This window comes from Sturnira hondurensis, unplaced genomic scaffold (genome assembly GCF_014824575.4).
Source record: "Sturnira hondurensis isolate 20B ecotype Veracruz unplaced genomic scaffold, ASM1482457v3 Scaffold0017284, whole genome shotgun sequence".
NCBI lineage: Eukaryota > Metazoa > Chordata > Mammalia > Chiroptera > Phyllostomidae > Sturnira > Sturnira hondurensis.
This window is the reverse complement of record NW_028089915.1, coordinates 714,983-734,133: the sequence shown is the minus strand read 5'-3', so window position 1 is coordinate 734,133 and position 19,151 is coordinate 714,983. Positions and strand designations below refer to the sequence as shown.

Sequence of the window (19,151 nt, the reverse complement as noted above, 5' to 3'; positions counted from 1 at the left end):
TTTTCCATGGAATGTTAGTATCTCCATTATGCTAATGCGTGGAATGACATTTGGAGGACAGAGATTACAGAATACGAACAACATATCAGGCCTCAGAAGAGCATTTACTTTTCAAATATGTTCAGTCAACCAACTTTCAGGTGGAGAATGAGGATGTGGTTTGGGGTGAAAGTGAAATAGGATAAGAAAAATGCTACATGTCTCATGATATGATACAGACTGAGTTAGCTCTAGAATAACCCCAAAATAAGAATGACATTGTGATCAACAATCCAATCCCACCTCTAGTACATTTGAAAAACAAGCTAAGTAAAAATTGTGAAAAAAGTCAATCATCCCTTTTTTTAATAAAAAAAAAAAACGAGTTAATAACTTGGTTTAGAAGTGAAAATAGGAAAGATCATTTCAGTATACCTCTGTCTTCCTTTGCATAGGATCACATCTGAGAGTTTTGAAGAGATGAAGAGAAGGTAAGGATTGCTCCCCAAGCTTTATTCAGATGTGAAAGATAGGTCATTTTATACTAAAAGAAATATGGCTTACTGCACCAGAAACTAAGTGCAAATTATACTATTCCATTCTATACAGGCTGTACTAAAGATAATTCAAATTGGAAGTCTTTAACCAAGCCAAAGATTTGTAGATGACCTAGACAAGCTCAGCTCCAAGGGTTAATTTCTTTTTTTTTTTACTTAAAAATTTTTATTGATTATGCCATTACAGTTGTCCTATTACCCCCTTCATTCCCCTCCACCCTGCACACCCCTCCCCCACCACTCCCCCCCTTTCGTTTATGTCCATGTGTCACAAGTTCTTTAGAACATTTCCCATACTATTCTTGCCCTCCCTACTGTCTATTTTCTACCTACTGTTTATGCTACTTATTCTCTGTACCTTCTCCCCCCTTCTCTTCCTCCCACTCCCCTGTTGCTAACCCTCCATAAGGGGGGTGATCTCCGTTTCTATGGTTCCAATCCTGATCTAGCCGTCCTCTTAGTTTGCTTTTGTTTTAGGTGTGGTTGTTAATTGTGAGTTTGCTGACCTTTCACTGTTCATATTTTTTTATCTTCTTTTTCTTAGATAAATCCCTTTAACATTTCATATAATGAGGGCTTGGTGATGATGAACTCCTTGCATTTGACCTTATCTGAGAAGCACTTTATCTGCCCTTCCAGTCTAAATGAAAGCTTTGCTGGATACAGCAATCTTGGCTGTAGGTCTTTGGATTTCATGACTTGGAATACTTCTTTCCAGCCCCCTCTTGCCTGTAAGGTCTCTTTGGAGAAATCAGCTGACAGTCTGATGGGAATTCCTTTGTAGGTAACTGTCCCCTTATCTCTTGCTGCTTCTAGAATTCTCTCCTTCATTTTAATCTTAGCTAATGTAATGATGATGTGCCTTGGTGTGTTCCTCCTTGGGTCCACCTTCTTTGGGACTCTCTGAGCTTCCTGAATTTCCTGGAAGTCTATTTCCTTTGCCAGAACGAGGAAGTTCTCCTTTATTATTTGTTCAAATAAGTTTTCCACTTGTCGCTCTTCCTCTTTCCCTTCTGGTACCCCTATAATTCGGATGTTGGAATGTTTAAAGATGGAGGTTCCTAAGCCTCTCCTCATTTTTTTGAATTCTTGTTTCTTCATTCTGTTCTGTTTGGTCACTTTTTCCTTCCTTCTGGTCCACTCCCTTGATTTGAGTCCCAGTTTCCTTTCCATCACTATCGGTTTCCTGTGCATTTCCCTTCATTTCACTTAGTTTAGCCTTCATTTGTTCCTCTAATTTGTGACTAAAATCAACCAGTTCTGTGAGCATCCTGATCACCAGTGTTTTGAACTGTGCATCTGAAAGTTTGGCTATCTGTTTGTCACTTAGAAATATTGGCTCTGGGACTTTGAGTTCTTCTTGAGCCATAATGTTTTGGTCTGTTCGCACCTGTTATGTATGAGGGGCGGAGCCTTATGTGTTCACCAGGGCTGAGTGACCCAGTTGCTGAGCTGTGACACTATGTGGGGGTGGGGTCAGAGAGGGGCAATGGCATTTGTTCTGCTCTCTCTCAGATTTCTGTCCTCTCTGCTGCTTCCCACAAGCAAATTGGGCCCTTCTGGTGCTGGTTCCCTGGTGTGTCAGACTGTCAACTGATTTCTCAAAAGAGACCTTACAGGCAAGAAGGGGCTGGAAAGAAGTATTCCAAGTCATGAAATCCAAAGACCTACATCCAAGATTGCTCTATCCAGCAAAGCTTTCATTTAGAATGGGCTTGTGTACCCTCCAGGACTCTGTGGGTCTCTCCAATGAACTCTCTTGGCTCCACGACCCTGAAAGTCTTTCCAATTGATGTTTTCAGGCTCTAATTCTCATCGCTGGGGCCCTAGCCTGAGAGGTCTGTTTCACTGTTTGCTCCTTTGTTTGGTTTATCTTCGCTCGAATGTGTGACCGCAGGCAGCCGGCCACCCTGGGCCCTCACTGGGTCCGCCTGTTCCCACTCCAGACCTGGGATCTGCCAAGCACCACTTGTGCTGCTGGGTTGGTCCGTGAATCTTTCCTGCCTGACCCCCGCTTTGCCGCTGACTCGGCCCCTCTTATTGGTCTGGCTGAATGGTTCATTGTTGTCAGACTTCCGTACAGTTCAATTTTGTGTTTTGGCTGCGTTTTTGTTACTAAAACTTTGTTGTCTTTAAACTTGGTTGTGGGAGGAGGCACAGTGTTTCCACCTACACCTCTACCTTGGCCGGAAGTTCCCATTTTTTTTCTTATAAAAATTATTGAATTTATTGGGGTGACATTGGTTAATAAAATTATATAGGTTCTAAGAGTTCATTTCTTACCCGTACCCCAGTAAATCTAGAATTTGACAATGAGGAGAAAAAATTACCCTTGTGGTACCTATTGTGGATGACTGGTAGGTGTAAGAAATAAATAGTTATGAAAATTTAAATATTTATTTTTGAGAGAAAGTGAAAGGGAGAGAAACATAAGTTGTGGTTGTCACTCACATGTCCCCCATTGGGGACCTGGCCTGCAACCCAGGCAAGTGCCCTGATTGGGAATCAAACCAGCAACTACCTGGTTCACAGGTCTGCACTCAATCCACTGAGCCACACCAGCCTGGGATGGTTTTGGAAATTTAGAGGAGGAAAGGATTGTTTCTTGCTGGAGTGTCTGGACACTATCTGAGTTGAGTTTTGAAGAATGGATTGGATTTTAGTAGCACACCTTAGAGCAGAGGGAATGCTGTGAGGAATGATTATGAAAAATAAATAATAAATAAAAATTGTGGTATTTTGTGACATGGTGAGTCACCCAACACAGGATATAGGTATCGGAATAGTATAAAACTGCAAAGTAATTTGGAGTTACATCATAACTCTGTATTCAGAAGGAATGGGGAGTGTTTAAAGTTTTTTTTGTGATGCTGTCAGAACTATAATTTAGGAAAACTAGTCTGGTGGCAGGTTGGATTGGAGGCAGTAAGACAACTAGTGAGGAAAAGTTTCAAATAGGCCAGGGGAGAGAAAAGGAGGGTCTGCAACAAGGCAGGTTTTGACTATTATCTAAGTTTTGACTATTATCTAAGAACTTTGCCTAGATTCCTAACTCTTTTTAGGTGTCCTAACTCTTTCTAGGTAGGAAATAATTAAAGGAAATTCTACTGATAGGAAATTACGGTTGACTTCAAAATTCATCTTAGATAAAGGCCTCTGAATTAAAAAAACAGGAAATCTGGTCGCAGGGCTCTTGAGTTCAGAGATATTTTTTTCCCTCTTACAGTACTTGATAAGCTTAATTCCTTAACTAGTCAAGGGTTTGTGGAAGAGCCAAGTAGGTGAGGCATCTAAGGTGGAACTGAGTACTTATTGGCCCACCAAGGCCTGCAAGTTCCCTAAGGTTAAGAATTAGCAAATTAGGTCAGGACACTTCCCTCTTTGGGAGGGAAGTTCCTTTTTTTCAAAATTATTCCAACGGAACTCTTATATTAGAGAAGTGGAAGTAACTGGGAACTGCATTCTGTTTCTGACTAGTAACAGGAGCTCCTTAGGCCAGGGCTTACAGCTGTCTTATAGTTTCTGTGGTCTGGGCCTGGTGCTGGCGGTGCAGTCCTGAGGTGCGATGCTCTGAGCAGGGGAATCTTAAGTACATGCTCAGTTCCCAGAAAAGGAACTAGTGTTCAGAAGCCAAAAAGAGGGAAGTGTTTTGTTCTCAGAGGTCAAAGGTTTTGGAAGACGAGCTCCCAGCTTGTCTCAAGGCTTTCTAGGGCCTACTCTATTTCCTACAATCTTCAGCATTCACATTCCTGTTTTGGGGCCAGACTTAGTGATGAGTTTAAAACACCAGGGAGTAGGGAAATTACTCCCCTTTTTCTCCCACAACGTGAAGAAGCAATTTCCTCCTTTGTCAGACGTGGGCTAAAGACTTGATGTTAAGGTTTTTTCTAAGGCTACATGTCTTAAACAGTCCAATGACCCACACAAGGAACTTCAATCTAGCGCCCACAAGGAAGATGGAGAGCTCGGCTTCTGCCTACTACGCAGACTCCAAGCTAAAAAAGCCCGCCCCTTCTTTGCCCCACTACTTCAGGAGAGAGCCCCGCTCAATCCGCCCCGAAGGTAGGGGTGGTGGGGGTGACTCGGAAACTTGGTCTCGGCTTCTCGGGAGGTTGTGGCTTTGGGTTTTGCTACCCGGTAGAGACTTGGTCGTCAGCCTTCCGGAGTTCGGAGCGCTCCTCCCACAACTAGCCTGGGGCTCTAGGAAGGGGCGCGCCCGCGCTGACCCACGCCCCCGGCACCGCCCACTCTCCTCCGTGCTGCTGTCCCTCCCTCTGCCCCCTCCCTCCGCCCGGACAACCAGCTGCGCTGGCAGCGGCAGGGTGAGGCTCCTCCTTTACGCCCTGCTTTCCCTCGCTCGCTGCCAGGCGGAACTGGCGGACGCGGCTGAGCCCCCAGCGCTCTTTGGGACATGGCCGGCAATGTGAAAAAAAACTCTGGGGCTGGGGGTGGCGGCGGCGGCGGCGGCGGTTCCGGGAGCTCGGGCTCGGGAGGCCTGATCGGGCTCATGAAGGACGCCTTCCAGCCGCACCACCACCACCACCACCACCATCACCACCACCACCACCACCACCTCAGCCCCCACCCGCCGGGGACCGTGGACAAGAAGATGGTGGAAAAATGCTGGAAGCTTATGGACAAGGTGAAAGGCCTGCAGACAATCCGTGGGAGGAGTGGTGGGCTTGGGTGGAGGGGCCGAGGGAGGGGAAGGAAGAAACAGAGGAAGCTGGGGGAGGGGACGTGTCATGCGAGGCTGGGGAGGCGAGGAGCTGGGGTGGCGAGGAGCTGGGGTGACCGGGCCGAAGGTGGGGGTCATTGCGGTGGGGAAGACACCGGGAAGAAGGGGGTTGGCAGTGGGGGGAGGCTGTGGTAGTTGGGAGTGGGAGAAGGTTGAAGTGGTGCGTTTGGGGTAGCGACACAAAAGTGGCTGAGGTGAAGGTTAGCTGGGAAGCCACCGGGGCGGAAGTGTAATGGGGGGTGCGGAGTTTGGGGCTCTGTACAGGGTATAGGGATGTCGGTCATAGATTTGGCCCTGGGAGGTAGGAGGATGAGGAAGAGTGTTTGAATCACCGACTAGGGCTATTAGTTGAATGAGGAGTAGAACTCTGACTACCGAACTTAATTACCTTAGGGGCTCTGATTGAGAGACCTGGGGTCAGGCCCACTCCACAGGCAAATTTCTATCTAGTGTTTTGTTTTCTTTTCCTTATTAAGATGTAACACCAAGATAAACGAAATGGGGATGTGTTAATGGGCCAAACAAGGAACTTTCCTCCACGTCTAGTGCTGGCTCAAGTTTTTATCCTCAAAACACTGGATGTTGTCCTGCTGGTGCTTAGATGCAACTGATTAAACCAAAAGTTTTGGTTAGAACCATTATCTTGGAAAAGACGTATTGATTGAGCATTCTAAGCAGCAGCTTCTGACTTGTTTCAGAACTTCCTCCTTACAAACACTGTTTTATCTGGGTTCTACAATAGTGTGTGTAACGGACCCATCTCCCTATTGCCGGACCTGACTCTAAGCTTGTTTAATGAGTTTCTTTGATTACCTGTTAAAATTTTTTTAAAGCAAGGTTGAAAAATAACACCGTTATATTTAGCCTTTTTACGTTTGGCATTTGGGAGAATTTTACTTCTTTATAGTTGTGTTTATATAACGAAATATAGTTGTTAGTCTCAAGTACTGAAAAGTTGTTAAGCAGTCTAACGATTTGTTCCGGAGAATGCAATACAGTATTTCCTTGATATTTTTCACATTATTAATTAATAACTTACCTTGCAAAATTTATACTGCATATGAAAAGTGATTAGAAGGATCTGGCATATTGTAAGAAAATGGTGTTACTTCTTCCATACTAAAATTGGTTACACTCTGGTCCAAGACTCCTCTTCTGAAAAGTTCTTCAAGGATTGTTTCAGATTAGAAACAAGTAATAAAAATGATTATGAAGCACCTGGCAAATATAAATGTGCTATGTAAACGCTTAATAAGTCCTGTGTGTGAATTAACAATCCTGTAGTGCGTGGTTTCAGAGCCATTTTTCTTATGTTAAATTGTTGATGTTGTAACTATAATGATACAAGTATTTTTATGTTGACTGTATTGGTGTTGCAATGCTCATTTCATTATTAGAAATTGTAATAAAACTTATAGAAAGTTAGGCACGTAAAGGAAACTTTAAATGCATTGGCATATTTTTTTAAAATATCATGTATTCAAAATCTGAAGTTTGTAGGTTTGCATTTCAGGGATTTACAGTTAGGACTAAAATGATTCTCTTGGAATAGAAAACATGTTTACATTTCTAATTAGTTTCTCGTGTGAGACATTTGTATGCAGTGTATCGAAATTGTATTGATTAGAGACTTTTTCTTAAAAACTTTGACCAAACTTTTGAGTCTCTGTAAGATAGTCCAAATTAAGATCTTTCTTTAATTCTTACCCTTTCATCTTTTTAAAGTATGTGTATTGAATTTTTATTTCTTCTGCAGAATGTTTAAGTATTTGGGAAGAATAAAGAGGACTCAGAGTTTTGAGTGAAAATGATTTTTCAGGTGTTGCTAGTTTAAAGGAAAGGAGGCTTCTAACTTTTCCATGTTAGCATGGGGAGAGGGGTGCTTTAGTCTTATGTTGCTTGCCTTGGAAGACAACTTTTAGTACTCTCTGTGCTCCATATGACGTATTACTGGTTGTGCTGAAAGGAAAATTCAGTTCTTTCTTATGTATTAGTCTGATAGATTCATAGTATTGGGTTGGCCAAAAAGTCTGTTAATGTTTTTTCTGTACAATAGCTCTAGTAGTGCTTAGTTGTCTTTAACTTTATTTGAAACAATTTTGTTAGATTGTATTGTGTATGACAGCTGTCATATCAGTGTGCTTTTAAAAAAAAACATCAAAATTAGTGAATTTTTGTGTAGCCTTTTTAATAAGAAAATATACAACATTTGGCTTGCTATGCTTTATTATTTCAAGAAAGGTAAAACACAATTGAAACACAGCAAAGATTTGTGTAGTGTATGGAGAAGGTGCTGTGACTGATGGAATGTGTCAAAAGTGGTTTGCAAAGTTTCTTGGTACTATTGACATTTTGGACAAATAATTCTTTGCTGTGGGGCTATCATGCATTGGAAGATGTTTAACAGCACCCCTCGCCTCTACCTAGTAGAAGCTAATAGTGGGAGATAGCTGATGTACTCAACATATCCAAATCAATAAAGTTATTGGTGAAAACAAAAAGTATGTCTTTATTTTATGGAAAAAATGTAACATACTTTTTGGCCAACACAGGACTTTCCAGAATTTCTGAATACTTCTGTAGTGTTGTTAGGTCACACAATCTCTTTTACTCTTGATGTTTTGAGCATAGGTGTTCTCTCTCTTTTTTTTTTTTTACTATTTTTATTGTTGAAAGTCTTAAATGTGACTTCACGTGGTATAAGTGGTGAAGAACTATACTTCACCACTTAGATGTGACTTCATGTGGTATAAGTGGTGAAGAACTGTACTTCACCAAAATGTTTCACACCTGTTTTGTCCTTGTCATATATGTTAGATGAATATTATTCCAGCCTATTATTAATCAGTCTGTTGATTTAGCGCTGAGAATTTTTAGTTTCCTCCCCTCTGGCTATATTGGATATTTGCAGATGGAAAAGTTGGAATAAGCCACGGGTTCTGGTAAACATAGGCCTAATTAATTTACTAATCCATTGTGGAACTTAAACTTGTTGGGAAAATGCTTGTGCTACTATAATGCTTGTTACTAAACAAGCATTATGTAAAGAGAGTGGCTAGTAAAGAGACTACTGGACAGGGGAGTGGAGAGAGAAGTTATACAAATTACCTTAAATGTAAATTAGGTATTAAGGTATTTAGTTTAGTGGGAGACTAAAAATTTCATTATGAAAAAGAGTGGGAGGTGGCAAACTTTTCTGTCAGGGGATAGGTAGTAAATATTTTAGGCATTGTTGTCCACATACTCTGGCCAATATTCTTTGTTGTTTTTACAATACTTTAAAAATGTAAGGGCCATTTTTAGCTTGCAGGTGTACAGAAAAAGGGCTGTAGCCTGTAGTTTGCCCGCTTCTGAAGCTGAACATCATTCTAGCAGAATTTTAGGTTTATACTGTTTTTATTTTAAATCAGCTGATATCATTAAAACATTAGGTGTTGATTTTATTTATTTTTAAAAGAAATAAATAGAGGAATAAAATAAAAAATAATAAATAAATAAAGAGAATAAATAAATAATAAATAAATAAATAATTTATTTTTAGGAGAAGGGGAAGGGAGGTAGAGAGGGAGGGAAACATCAATGTGTGGTTGCCTCTTGTGTGCCCCCAAACGGGGACCTGGCCCACAACCTAAGCATACACTCTGACTGGGAATTGAACCAGCGACCCTTTGGTTTGCAGGCCGGCACTCAATCCACTGAGCCATACCAGCCAGGGCAGGTGTTGGTTTTTTAAAAAATGGGATATAGTTTGTCCTGGCTGGGGTCGCACAGTTGGTTAGAGCAGTGGTCCCCAACCTTTTTTGGCGCCAGGATCAGGGACCGCTTTAGTGGAAGACAGTTTTTCCATGGTAAGCGGGGTAGGGGGGTGGGGGGGGTAGGGGGATAGGGGTATGTGTGTACAGGGAAAGGAGGTGCAGCCCAAGCCAGGGAGGCTTCCCTTTTCACTTGCTAGCCTGCTGTGCTCCTCACTTCCTGCTGTGTGGGCCTGTTTCTAACAGGCCACAGGACTGCTGTTGGCCACAGGGGTTGAGGACCTTTGAGTTAGAGCATCGTTCTGATATGCCAAGGTTGCAGGTTTGATCCCTGGTCAATGAATGCATAAATAAGTGAAATAACAAATTGATGTTTCTCTCTCCCTCTCTGCCTCTCCACCCCCCCCCCCCATCAATTAAAAAATTAAAAAGGATATAATTTACTGGAAAATGCTTCTTAAAGTGTAAGTTGAAAAAAAGTGTTTTCAGCCTCAGATTTTGAAAACCCTTAAGCCTGGGTCTCCTGGAAGAGCCATGGAAGGATGTCTCTAAAATGTTCTATAATCGTATGCCTCATTGTAGTCAGTTGAATAAGAAAAACAGTAAAATCAAATGATATTGCTTGAAACATGTTAAAAAATCATGTAGGGAGATGATTATCTCCTCAAACAGCACATTCAAAGGTAGGTATTTAAAGCTATCATATCCTGCTGGGGTAAATTTTGTTCTGGGGGGGGCATCACTTTTAATTTTTAATTTAAAAAAGATTTTATTTCTTTTTAGACAGGCGAAGGGAGAAAAAGAGGGAGAGAAACATCAGTGTGTGGTTGCCTCTTGTGTGCACCCCCTACTGGGGACCTGGCGGGAAATCCAGACATGTGCCCTCAACTGGAGGCAAATCGGCGAGCCTTTGATTTGCAGGCTGGCTTCAACCACTGAGCCACACCAGCCAGGGTTCTTTTTAAATAAGACCCTTTAACATTTCATGTAATACTGGTTTGGTGGTGATGTATTCCTTTGTGTTTTTGTTGTCTGGGAAGCTCTTTTTTTCTTCTTCAATTTTAAGTGATAGTTTTGCTGGGTAGAGTAATCTTGGTTGTAGGACCTTGCTTTTCATCGCTTTGACTATTTCAGGGCAATCCTTTCTAGCCTGCAAAGTTTTGGTTGAAAAATCAGCAGACAATCTTATGGGAGCTCCTTTCTAGGTAACTAACTGCTTCTCTTGTGTAGCTTTGAAAATTCTCTTTTAAATTTTTTAAAAAATTATTGATTTTTGAGAGGGAAAGAGAGAAAAATCAATCTCTTGTTCCACTTATTTATGCATCTATTGGTTGATTCCTGTATGTGCCCAGATCCAGGGATGGAACCTATAACCTTGGTGTATGAGGATGATGCTCTAACCAACTGAGCTCCCAGGCTATGGCTAAAGAGTGTCTCTGTCTTTAACCATTTGCACTTTAATTATGATGTGTCTTGGTGTGGGCCTCTTTGGGTTTGTCTTGTTTAGGACTCAGTGCTTCCTGGACCTGTATGTCTGTTTCCTTCATGAGGTATGGGAGTTTTCTGTTAGAGGTTTTTAATTTCTTGCTTTCTCTTCTTCTTCTGGCACCCCTATGATGCAAATGTTGGTTTGCTTGAGTTGTTCTGAGGCTTCTTACACTACCCTCATTTTTTTTTTTACTTCTTTTTTCTTCTTTCTGTTCTGATTGGGTGTTCTTTGTTTTCTTATATTCCAGATCACTGTTTAGATTCTTGGCTTCAACTATGCTACTGTTGATTCCCCATAAATTATTCTTAACTTCAGTTAGTATATCCTTTATTTCTGTCTGGTTCTTTTTATGTTTCTATGTCCTTTTTTGTGCTGTTGAAGTTCTCTCTATTCTTCCCTTAAGTTCATTGAGCATCCATGTAGCCATTATTTTGAACTCTACATCTACTGATTGCTTATCTCCATTTTGTTTAGTTCTCTTTCTGGATTTTTTTGTTCTGTTCTTTCATTTGGAACAAGTTTCTTTATCTCCTCATTTTGGCAGCCTCCTTATGTTTGTTTCTGTATATTAGGTAGAGCTACTATGTCTCCTGGGCTTGGTAGTGTGGCCTAATGCAGTATGTGTCCTGTAGAGTCCAGTGGCAAAGCCTTCCTATTCTCCCAGGCTGGGAACTCCAGGTGTGTTCCCCTTCTCCCTGCAATGTGGACTGTGTACACCCTTCTGTTGTAGCTGAACCTTAATTGGTGTTGGAATGTCAGTGGGAGGGAGTTACCCCTGAGTTAGTTGGCTTCGAGGACTGGCTGTGACCACTGGGGAGGATTACCTATGCAAGGGACCACCCCATGGAACAGGACTTACTTCAGTGGGGCTCTGGTGCTTGCTAAATCCGCTCATTGAGTGTGTTGCTTGTTGGGTGGTTGGGTGGCGCTTCTGTGTGGTCTGAAGCCATCTACCTGGTACATTGGCTTTGGGGCCTCCCTGGAGGTGCCGGCCAAGGTCAACTACCACATGTGTTCTGCCTGGGACCACCCAACATGAGCTACAGAGCAGTCTGCAGGTGGTTTCTACTTGTTCTGGGCTTGGAGGTGCCTAGGAGAGGCCAAGCTATGAACCAAGATTGACTGCCTCTAGTTCTGGGCCTGGAGTCACCTTACTAAGAGGTATAGGGCATATCAAGGCCTGTACCTCTTTTTTAAGAGATCTTAGGTGAGTATGCAATATCAACCAAAACAGGCCATTTGTATGAAAAAGCCACTGGAAGCAGCCTGGGTTGGCCTGCAAGTTGGTGGGGCAGGGTTTCAGGGGTTCACCAGGGTTGGTGAACAGTGATAGCCAGGTTGATAGAATTTCAGATATGGTGCTCACCTGACAGCTTGGGGGGTAGAGCTCAGCAAAGGAACATATGGCATCTGCCAGCACTTCTGTCTGGGATAAAGCTGTCCTTCCAGCTCTTGTCCTGATGCCAGGCACTTCATTTCTTCCCCACGTGTCCATGGTGCCTTTCCAGCTGCTGCCTCGGCCCTAGAACTCAGGGAATGAATCCAAGTAATCCTGTGCTTTGGTCTCTTTAAGAGGAACTGCCTGGACTCTAGAAGCCCTCCATCTCTCTCAACCGCAATCTCTGCTGGTTTTTACAGCCAGAAGTTTTGAGGAGTTTTTGACACTGGAACGCTGGGCTGGTGGCCTCATGTGAAACTGGAACCCTTCACTCCTCAAGTTGGACCTCTATAGAGGAGGATTCCCCCCTGATTTTTATCTAAAAAATAGTGTATGGGACAGGTTGTTCTGTGTCTCTGCCCCTCCTACCAGTGTCTAGGTGGCTCCTTTTTTATATCCTTAGTTGTACGATTGCTGTACAGCTGGATTTTAGGTGGTTCTGAATGATGGTCATCCTATAGTTTAGTTGTATTTTAGATGTGGTTGTGGGAAGATGCAGGTACCACATTTACCTTTCCGCCAACTTGACCAGAAGCCAGTAACCACTTTAAATGTAAATGGATTAAATGCTACAATCAAAAGACACAAGCTAACTGGATGGATAGGAAAACAAAACCCACATATATACTGTCCACAAGAGACTCACTTCAGATGGAAAGACACACAAAGACTGAAAGTAAAGGGATGGAAAAGATATTTAATGCAAATGGCAGCAAATAAAAAAAAGCTGGGGTAACAATACTTATATCAGACAATACAGACTTTAAAACAAAGGCTATAATAAGAGACAAGGAAGGACATTTCATAACGATAAAGGGATCAATCCAGCAAGAGGATATAACCCTTGTAAACATTTATGCACACAACATAGGAGCACCAAAATATATAAAGCAAATATTGATAGACATAAAGGGAGAGATTGACAGTGATACAGTCATAGTAGGGTACTTTAACACCCACGGACATCAATAGATCTTCCAGACAGAAAATCCAGAGAGAATCAGTATCCTCAAATGACACATTAGAACAGATGGATTTAATTGATATTTTTAGAGCATTTCACCCTAGAGCAACAAAATATACTTTTCTTCAAGTGCACAGGGATCATTTTCTAGGATAGACCACTTGTTAGGCCACAAAACAAGTCTCAATAAATTTAAGAAGACTGAAATTATATCAAGCACTTATTTCATTATAATGGAATGCAAAGGGAGCCTAGCTACAAAAGAAAAAAAATTGGGAAGTACACAAACACATGAAGCTTAATAAAATGTTACTATATAGTAAGTTAATGAAATCAAGAAAGAAATCAGGAGTTACCTTGAGACAAATAAAAATGAGAACACAGGACTTCTGGCAAAGATGGAAGCATAGGTAGATATACTTTGCCTCCTCTCACAACCAAAAGGAAAACAACAAATTTAAAAACAAAAAATAACCAGAACTGCCAGAAAATTGAACTGTATGGAAGTCCAACAACCAAGGAATTAAAGAAGAAATATTCATCCAGACTGGTAGGAGGGGCAGAGACAGGCAGCTGGGATGGAGAGGACATGTGGCAAGTTGACTGGAGGACCCGGCATGTCGATAAGCCAGGAGGAACAACTGGGGAGCAAGAGACTGTACAACCCAGGGTTTCAGTGCAGGAAATAAAGCCTCAAAACCTGACTGAAAAACTGGGGGGGTTCCAGCAGTGGGAGAAAGTCCCAGCCCCTCAGGAGAGTTTGTTGGAGAGACCCACAGGGTCCTAGAACATATGCAAACCCACCCACCCAGGAATCAGCACCAGAAGGACCCAGTTTGCTTGTGGGTAGTGGGGAAGTGACTGAAAGCCAGCAAGAGTAGAGCAAGTAGCATTGTTCCCTCTAGGGCCCCTCCCCCACATACAGCACCACAAACCAGCTATGTGGGTTGTTGTGCTCTGGTGAATACCTAAGGCTTTGTCCCTTACTACATAACAGGTGTACCTAGACAAAAATATGGCTCAAATGAAAGAACAGGTCAAAGCTCCAAAAAAAGAAACTAAGCTGTGAGGAGATAGCCAATGTACCAGATGCACAGTGCAAAGCACTGCTAATTAGGATGCTCACAGAAATGATTGAGTATGGTAACAAAATAGAGGAAGAAGTGAAGACTATGCAAAGTGAACTAAAGCAAAATGTACAGGGAACGAACAGTGATGGAAGGAAACTGGGACTCAAATCATTGATTTGAACCAGAAGGAAGAAATAAACATTCATTCGGAGCAGAATGAAGAAAGAATTCCCCCCAAATGAGGAGAGGCTTAGGAACCTGCAGAACAACTTTAAACATTCCAATATCTGAATCATAGGGGTGCCAGAAGGAGAAGAGGAAGAGCAAGAAATTGAAAACTTATTGGAATAAATGATGAAGGAAAACTTCCCGATTCCAGTGAACGAAATAGAATTCCAGGAAGTCCAGGAAGCTCAGAGAGTCCCAAAGAAGGTGGACCCAAGGAGGAACACACCAAGGCACATCATAATTACATTAGCCAAATTAAAAAAAAGGAAAGAATTCTAGAAGCAGCAAGAGATAAGGAGACAGTTACCTACAAAGGAGTTCTCATCAGACTGTCAGCTGATTTCTCAAAAGAGACCTTACAGGCAAGAAGGGGCTGGAAAGAAGTATTCCAAGTCATGAAATCCAAAGATCTACATCCAAGATTGTTCTATCCAGCAAAGCTTTCATTTAGAATGGAAGGGCAGATAAAATGCTTCTCAGATAAGGTCAAATTCAAGGAGTTCATCATCACCAAGCCCTTATTATATGAAATGTTAAAGGAACTTATCTAAGAAAAAGAAGATAAAAAACATGTATACTAAAATGATAGCAAACTCACAATTACTAACAACCACACCTAAAATAAAAACAAACTAAGGAAACAACTAGAACAGGAACAGAACCAAAGAAATGGAGATCACATGGAGGGTTAGCAACGGGAGTGGGAGGAGGAGAGAGGGGGAAAAAGTACAGAAAATAAGTAGCATAGACGGTAGGTAGAAAATAGGGGGAAGGCAAGAATAGTATGGGAAATGTAGAAGCTAAAGAATTTGTGACACATGGACATGAACTAAAGGTGGGGAATGGGGGTGGGAGGGGGTGTACAGGGTGGAGGGGAATGAAGGGGGGAATGGGACAACTAATAGCATAATCAATAAAATATGTTTTTAAAAAGATAGTCTATTTAATAAGTGGTGTTGAGAAAAATGGATAAATAGATGCAAAAAGAAAAAAGAAACTAGACCACTTCTTACATGACACACAAGAATAAACTCAAAATGGGGGTGCACTTCCGCCAAGATGGAGGCGTAGGTGGAAACACTATGCCTTCTCCCACAACCTAGTTTGAATACAACAAAGGTTTGTAGAAGAAAGACACAGCCAAAGAACAGAAAATGGAATTATACAGAAGTCTGACAACAACGAACTGTTCAACCGGGACGGTAAGAGGGGCCGAGCCAGCAGCGGAGCAGGGTCGGGCAGGAAATATCCCCCAACCCAGGAACACAGGCAGCTCGGACACAGTCAGGGTGTGGGGCAGACTGACCGCGGTCACACATTTACACACAGTGAGACAGACCGTGCAGGCCCCATTGGGCAAACCCAGTGGTGGAGGGCTGATGGCGGTGGCACACTTGCGTGCAGTGGGACGAAACGCGCAGGCCCCCGGTGATGGTGGCGGCGAGAGGTGGCAGACGGGACCGCCATTGCTCCTCTTTGGCCTCGCCCCCATATATAGCGTCACAACCCAGCGACTGAGTTGCCCTGCTCTGGTGAACACCTAGGGCTCCCATCCTGCTACGTAACAGGCACAAACAGTTCAAAAGATGGCTCAAGAAGAACTCAAAGCCCCAGAGCCAATAACTCTAAGAGACCAAGAAATAGCCAGCCTCTCAGATGCACAGTTCAAGACGCTGTTTATCAGGATGCTCACAGAACTGGTTGATTTTAGTCACAAATTAGAGGAACATATGAAAGCTAAACTAATTGAAATGAAGGGAGATGCACAGGAAACCAATAGTGATGGAAAGGAAACTGGGACTCAAATCAATGGAATGGACCAGAAGGAAGAACAAAACATCCAACCAGAAAAGAATGAAGACATGATAATTCAAAAAAATGAGGAGAGGCTTAGGAACCTCCAGGACATCTTTAAACGTTCCAACATCCGGATTATAGGGGTACCAGAAGGGGGAAAGAAACAGCCACAAGTGGAAAACTTACTTGAACAAATAATAAAGGAGAACTTCCCCTATCTGGCAAAGGAAATAGACTTCCAGGAAATCCAGGAAGCTCAGAGAGTCCCAAAGAAGTTGGACCCAAGAAGGAACACACCAAGGCAATTCATAATTACATTAGCCAAGATTAAAATGAAGGAGAGAATCCTAGAAGCAGCAAGAGATAAGGGGACAGTTACCTACAAAGGAGTTCACATCAGACTGTCAGCTGATTTCTCAAAAGAGACCTTAGAGGCAAGAAGGGGCTGGAAAGAAGTATTCCAAGTCATGAAATCCAAAGACCTACAGCCAAGATTGCTTTATCCAGCAAAGGTTTCATTTAGAATGGAAGGACAGATAAAGTGTTTCTCATATAAGGTCAAATTCAAGGAGTTCATCATCACCAAGCCCTTATTATATGAAATGCTAAAGGGATTTATCTAAGAAAAAGAAGATGAAAAATATGAACAGTGAAAAGACAGCAAAGTCACAGTTATTAACAACCACACCTAAAACAAAAGCAAACTAAGAGGACAGCTAGATCAGGAGTGGAACCATAGAAATGAAGAACACATGGAAGGTTAGCAACAGGGGGGTGGGAGGGGAAGGTAGGAGAAGGTACAGAAAATGGCATAGACAGTAGGTAGAAAATAGATAGGGGGGAGGGCAAGAATAGCATGGGAAATACAGAATCTAAAGAACTTGACCCTGGCTGGTGTAGCTCAGTGGATTGAGCACGGGCCTGCGAACCAGAGGATGGAGGTTCGATTCCCAGTCAGGACACATACCTGGGTTGCAGGCCAGTTCCCGGCAGGGGACACACGATACATTGTGTGTCCTCAGCAGAGGCAACCATACATTGATATTTCTCTCCCTCTCTCCTTCCCTTCCCCTCTAAAGATAAATAAATAAAATATTAAAAAAAAAAGAACTTGAGACTCGTGGTTATAAACTAAGGGGGGTAGAATGGTGGGGGAGGGAGTGTGCAGGTGGAGAGGAATGAAGGGAGGGAATAGAACAACTGTAATGGTATAATCAATAAAATATATATTAAAAAAAGAATAAACTCAAAATGGATTAAAGATTTAAATTTAAGACTTTAAACCATGAAATTCCTAGAAGAAAACAGGTAGAAAAATCTCTGATATTTCTCTTAGGAATATTTTTCCCTCATATATCTACTTGGGCTAGGGAAAAAGAAGAACAATGGGACTAAACCTAAAAAGGTTTTGCATAGTAAAGGAAGCCATCAACACAACAAAAAGGCATTCTGGTGAATGGGAGTGGATACTTGCCATTGATGCATCTGATAAAGGGGTTAAAATAAATATCCAAAACTTATAAAGAACTCATACAACTCAATAACAAGCAAACAAAAACCAATCAAGTAGGCAGAATACAAGAATAGATATTTCTCCAAGGAGGACATACAGATATCCCATAGACATGGAAAGATGCTCAACATCAGTAATTGCCACAGAAATGCAAATTAAAACCATAATGAGATATTACCTCACACCTGTCAGATGGCTATCATATGTCAGCAAACAAAGGCTTGTGAGGAAGTGGAGAAAAAGGAACCCTCATGTATTGTTGGTGGGAATACAGATTGGGCAGCCACTATGGAAAGCAAAATGGAAGTTCCTCAAAAAATTAAAGTGGAACTGCTTTGTGATCTAGCAATTCCATTTCTGGGTATCTACCAAAATACTAATTTTAAAGAATATATGCACCTCTCTGTTTATTGCAGCACTGTGTACACTAGCCAAGATGTGGAAGCATCGCTAGGGCCCATGAAGAGAGGGTGGATCAAAAAGCTGTGGTACAGCCCTGGCTGGTTTAGCTTGGTGGATTGAGTGCTGACCTGAGAACTGAAAGGTCACTGGTTTGATTCCCAGTCAGGGCACAGTCAGGTTCCCAGTCTGATTCCCATGCCTGGGTTGTGGGCCAGGTCCCCAGTTGGGGGCATTGCGAGACACAGCTGATGTATCTCTCACATCACTGTTTCTCTCTGTCTCTTACTCCTTCCTTTTCCCTCTTTAAAACTAAATTAAATTTGGTACCTATATACAATGAATATTACTCAGCTATAAAAAGAAAAAATTCTTACCATTTGAGATGACACATGGATGGATCTAGAGGGTATCATGCTCAGTGAAATAAATCAGGGGAAGACAATACCATATGATTTCACTTACATTTGGATTCTAAAGAACAATATATGAACAGTCAAAACAGAAATTGACCTATAGATACAGAGAATATACTGATGGTTGCTAGAGAGAGGGGTGTTGGGTGGCCGGGTGAAAAATGTGAAGGGATTAAGAAGTACAGATTGAACCCTGCCTGGATGGGGTAGGTCAGTTGGTTAGAGCATTGTTCTAATACATTGTGGCTGTGGGTTTTATCCCTGGTCAGGGCACATACTCTCTCCCTCTGTAGAAGCAATCAGTAAATAAAAAAAGACTTATTTTTTTTAAGAAAAAGTGAATGGTAGTTACAAAATAGTTACAGGGGTGTAAAGCATAGGGAATATTGTCAATAATATTGTAGTAACTATGTATGGTGCCACTTGGGTAGTTGAAATATGGGGGGAATCACTTTGTAATGTAAATGATTATCTAACCACTATGCTGTACACCTGAAACTAATAGTATATTAAATGTCAACTGTAATTGAAAAAATAAAAATAAAAAACAAATTCATAAAACAATAGATTATTGATTGCCAGAGTCAGGTGGGGGGTATTGGACAAAATGGGTGAATGCTGTTAAAGGTACAGACTTACAAGATAATTCTGGTGTGCAGCATGATGACTTATAATTAAGAATCCGTAATGTATATTTGAAAGTTGCTAAGAGTAGATCTTAAAAGTTTTCATTATAAGAAAAGAAATTGTAACTATGTGAGGTGATAGATGTTAACTAAATTTACTGTGGTAATCACTTTGCAATATATAC

At 41.8% G+C, this 19,151-nt stretch overlaps 1 protein-coding gene across 3 annotated transcripts in view; it reads left to right on the top strand.

The window, feature by feature from the left end:
• Positions 1 to 4,821: 4,821 nt before the first annotated feature.
• The window catches only part of CBL (Cbl proto-oncogene), a 126,703-nt gene continuing 112,373 nt past the window's right edge, over positions 4,822 to 19,151 (top strand). For all 3 annotated transcript variants that reach the window (XM_037067533.1, XM_037067530.1, XM_037067529.1), the window contains exon 1: positions 4,822 to 5,178. In XM_037067533.1, coding sequence (XP_036923428.1) covers positions 4,948 to 5,178 — 231 coding nt within the window. In that variant the 5' untranslated portion in view covers positions 4,822 to 4,947. The remainder of the gene's footprint in view (positions 5,179 to 19,151) is intronic.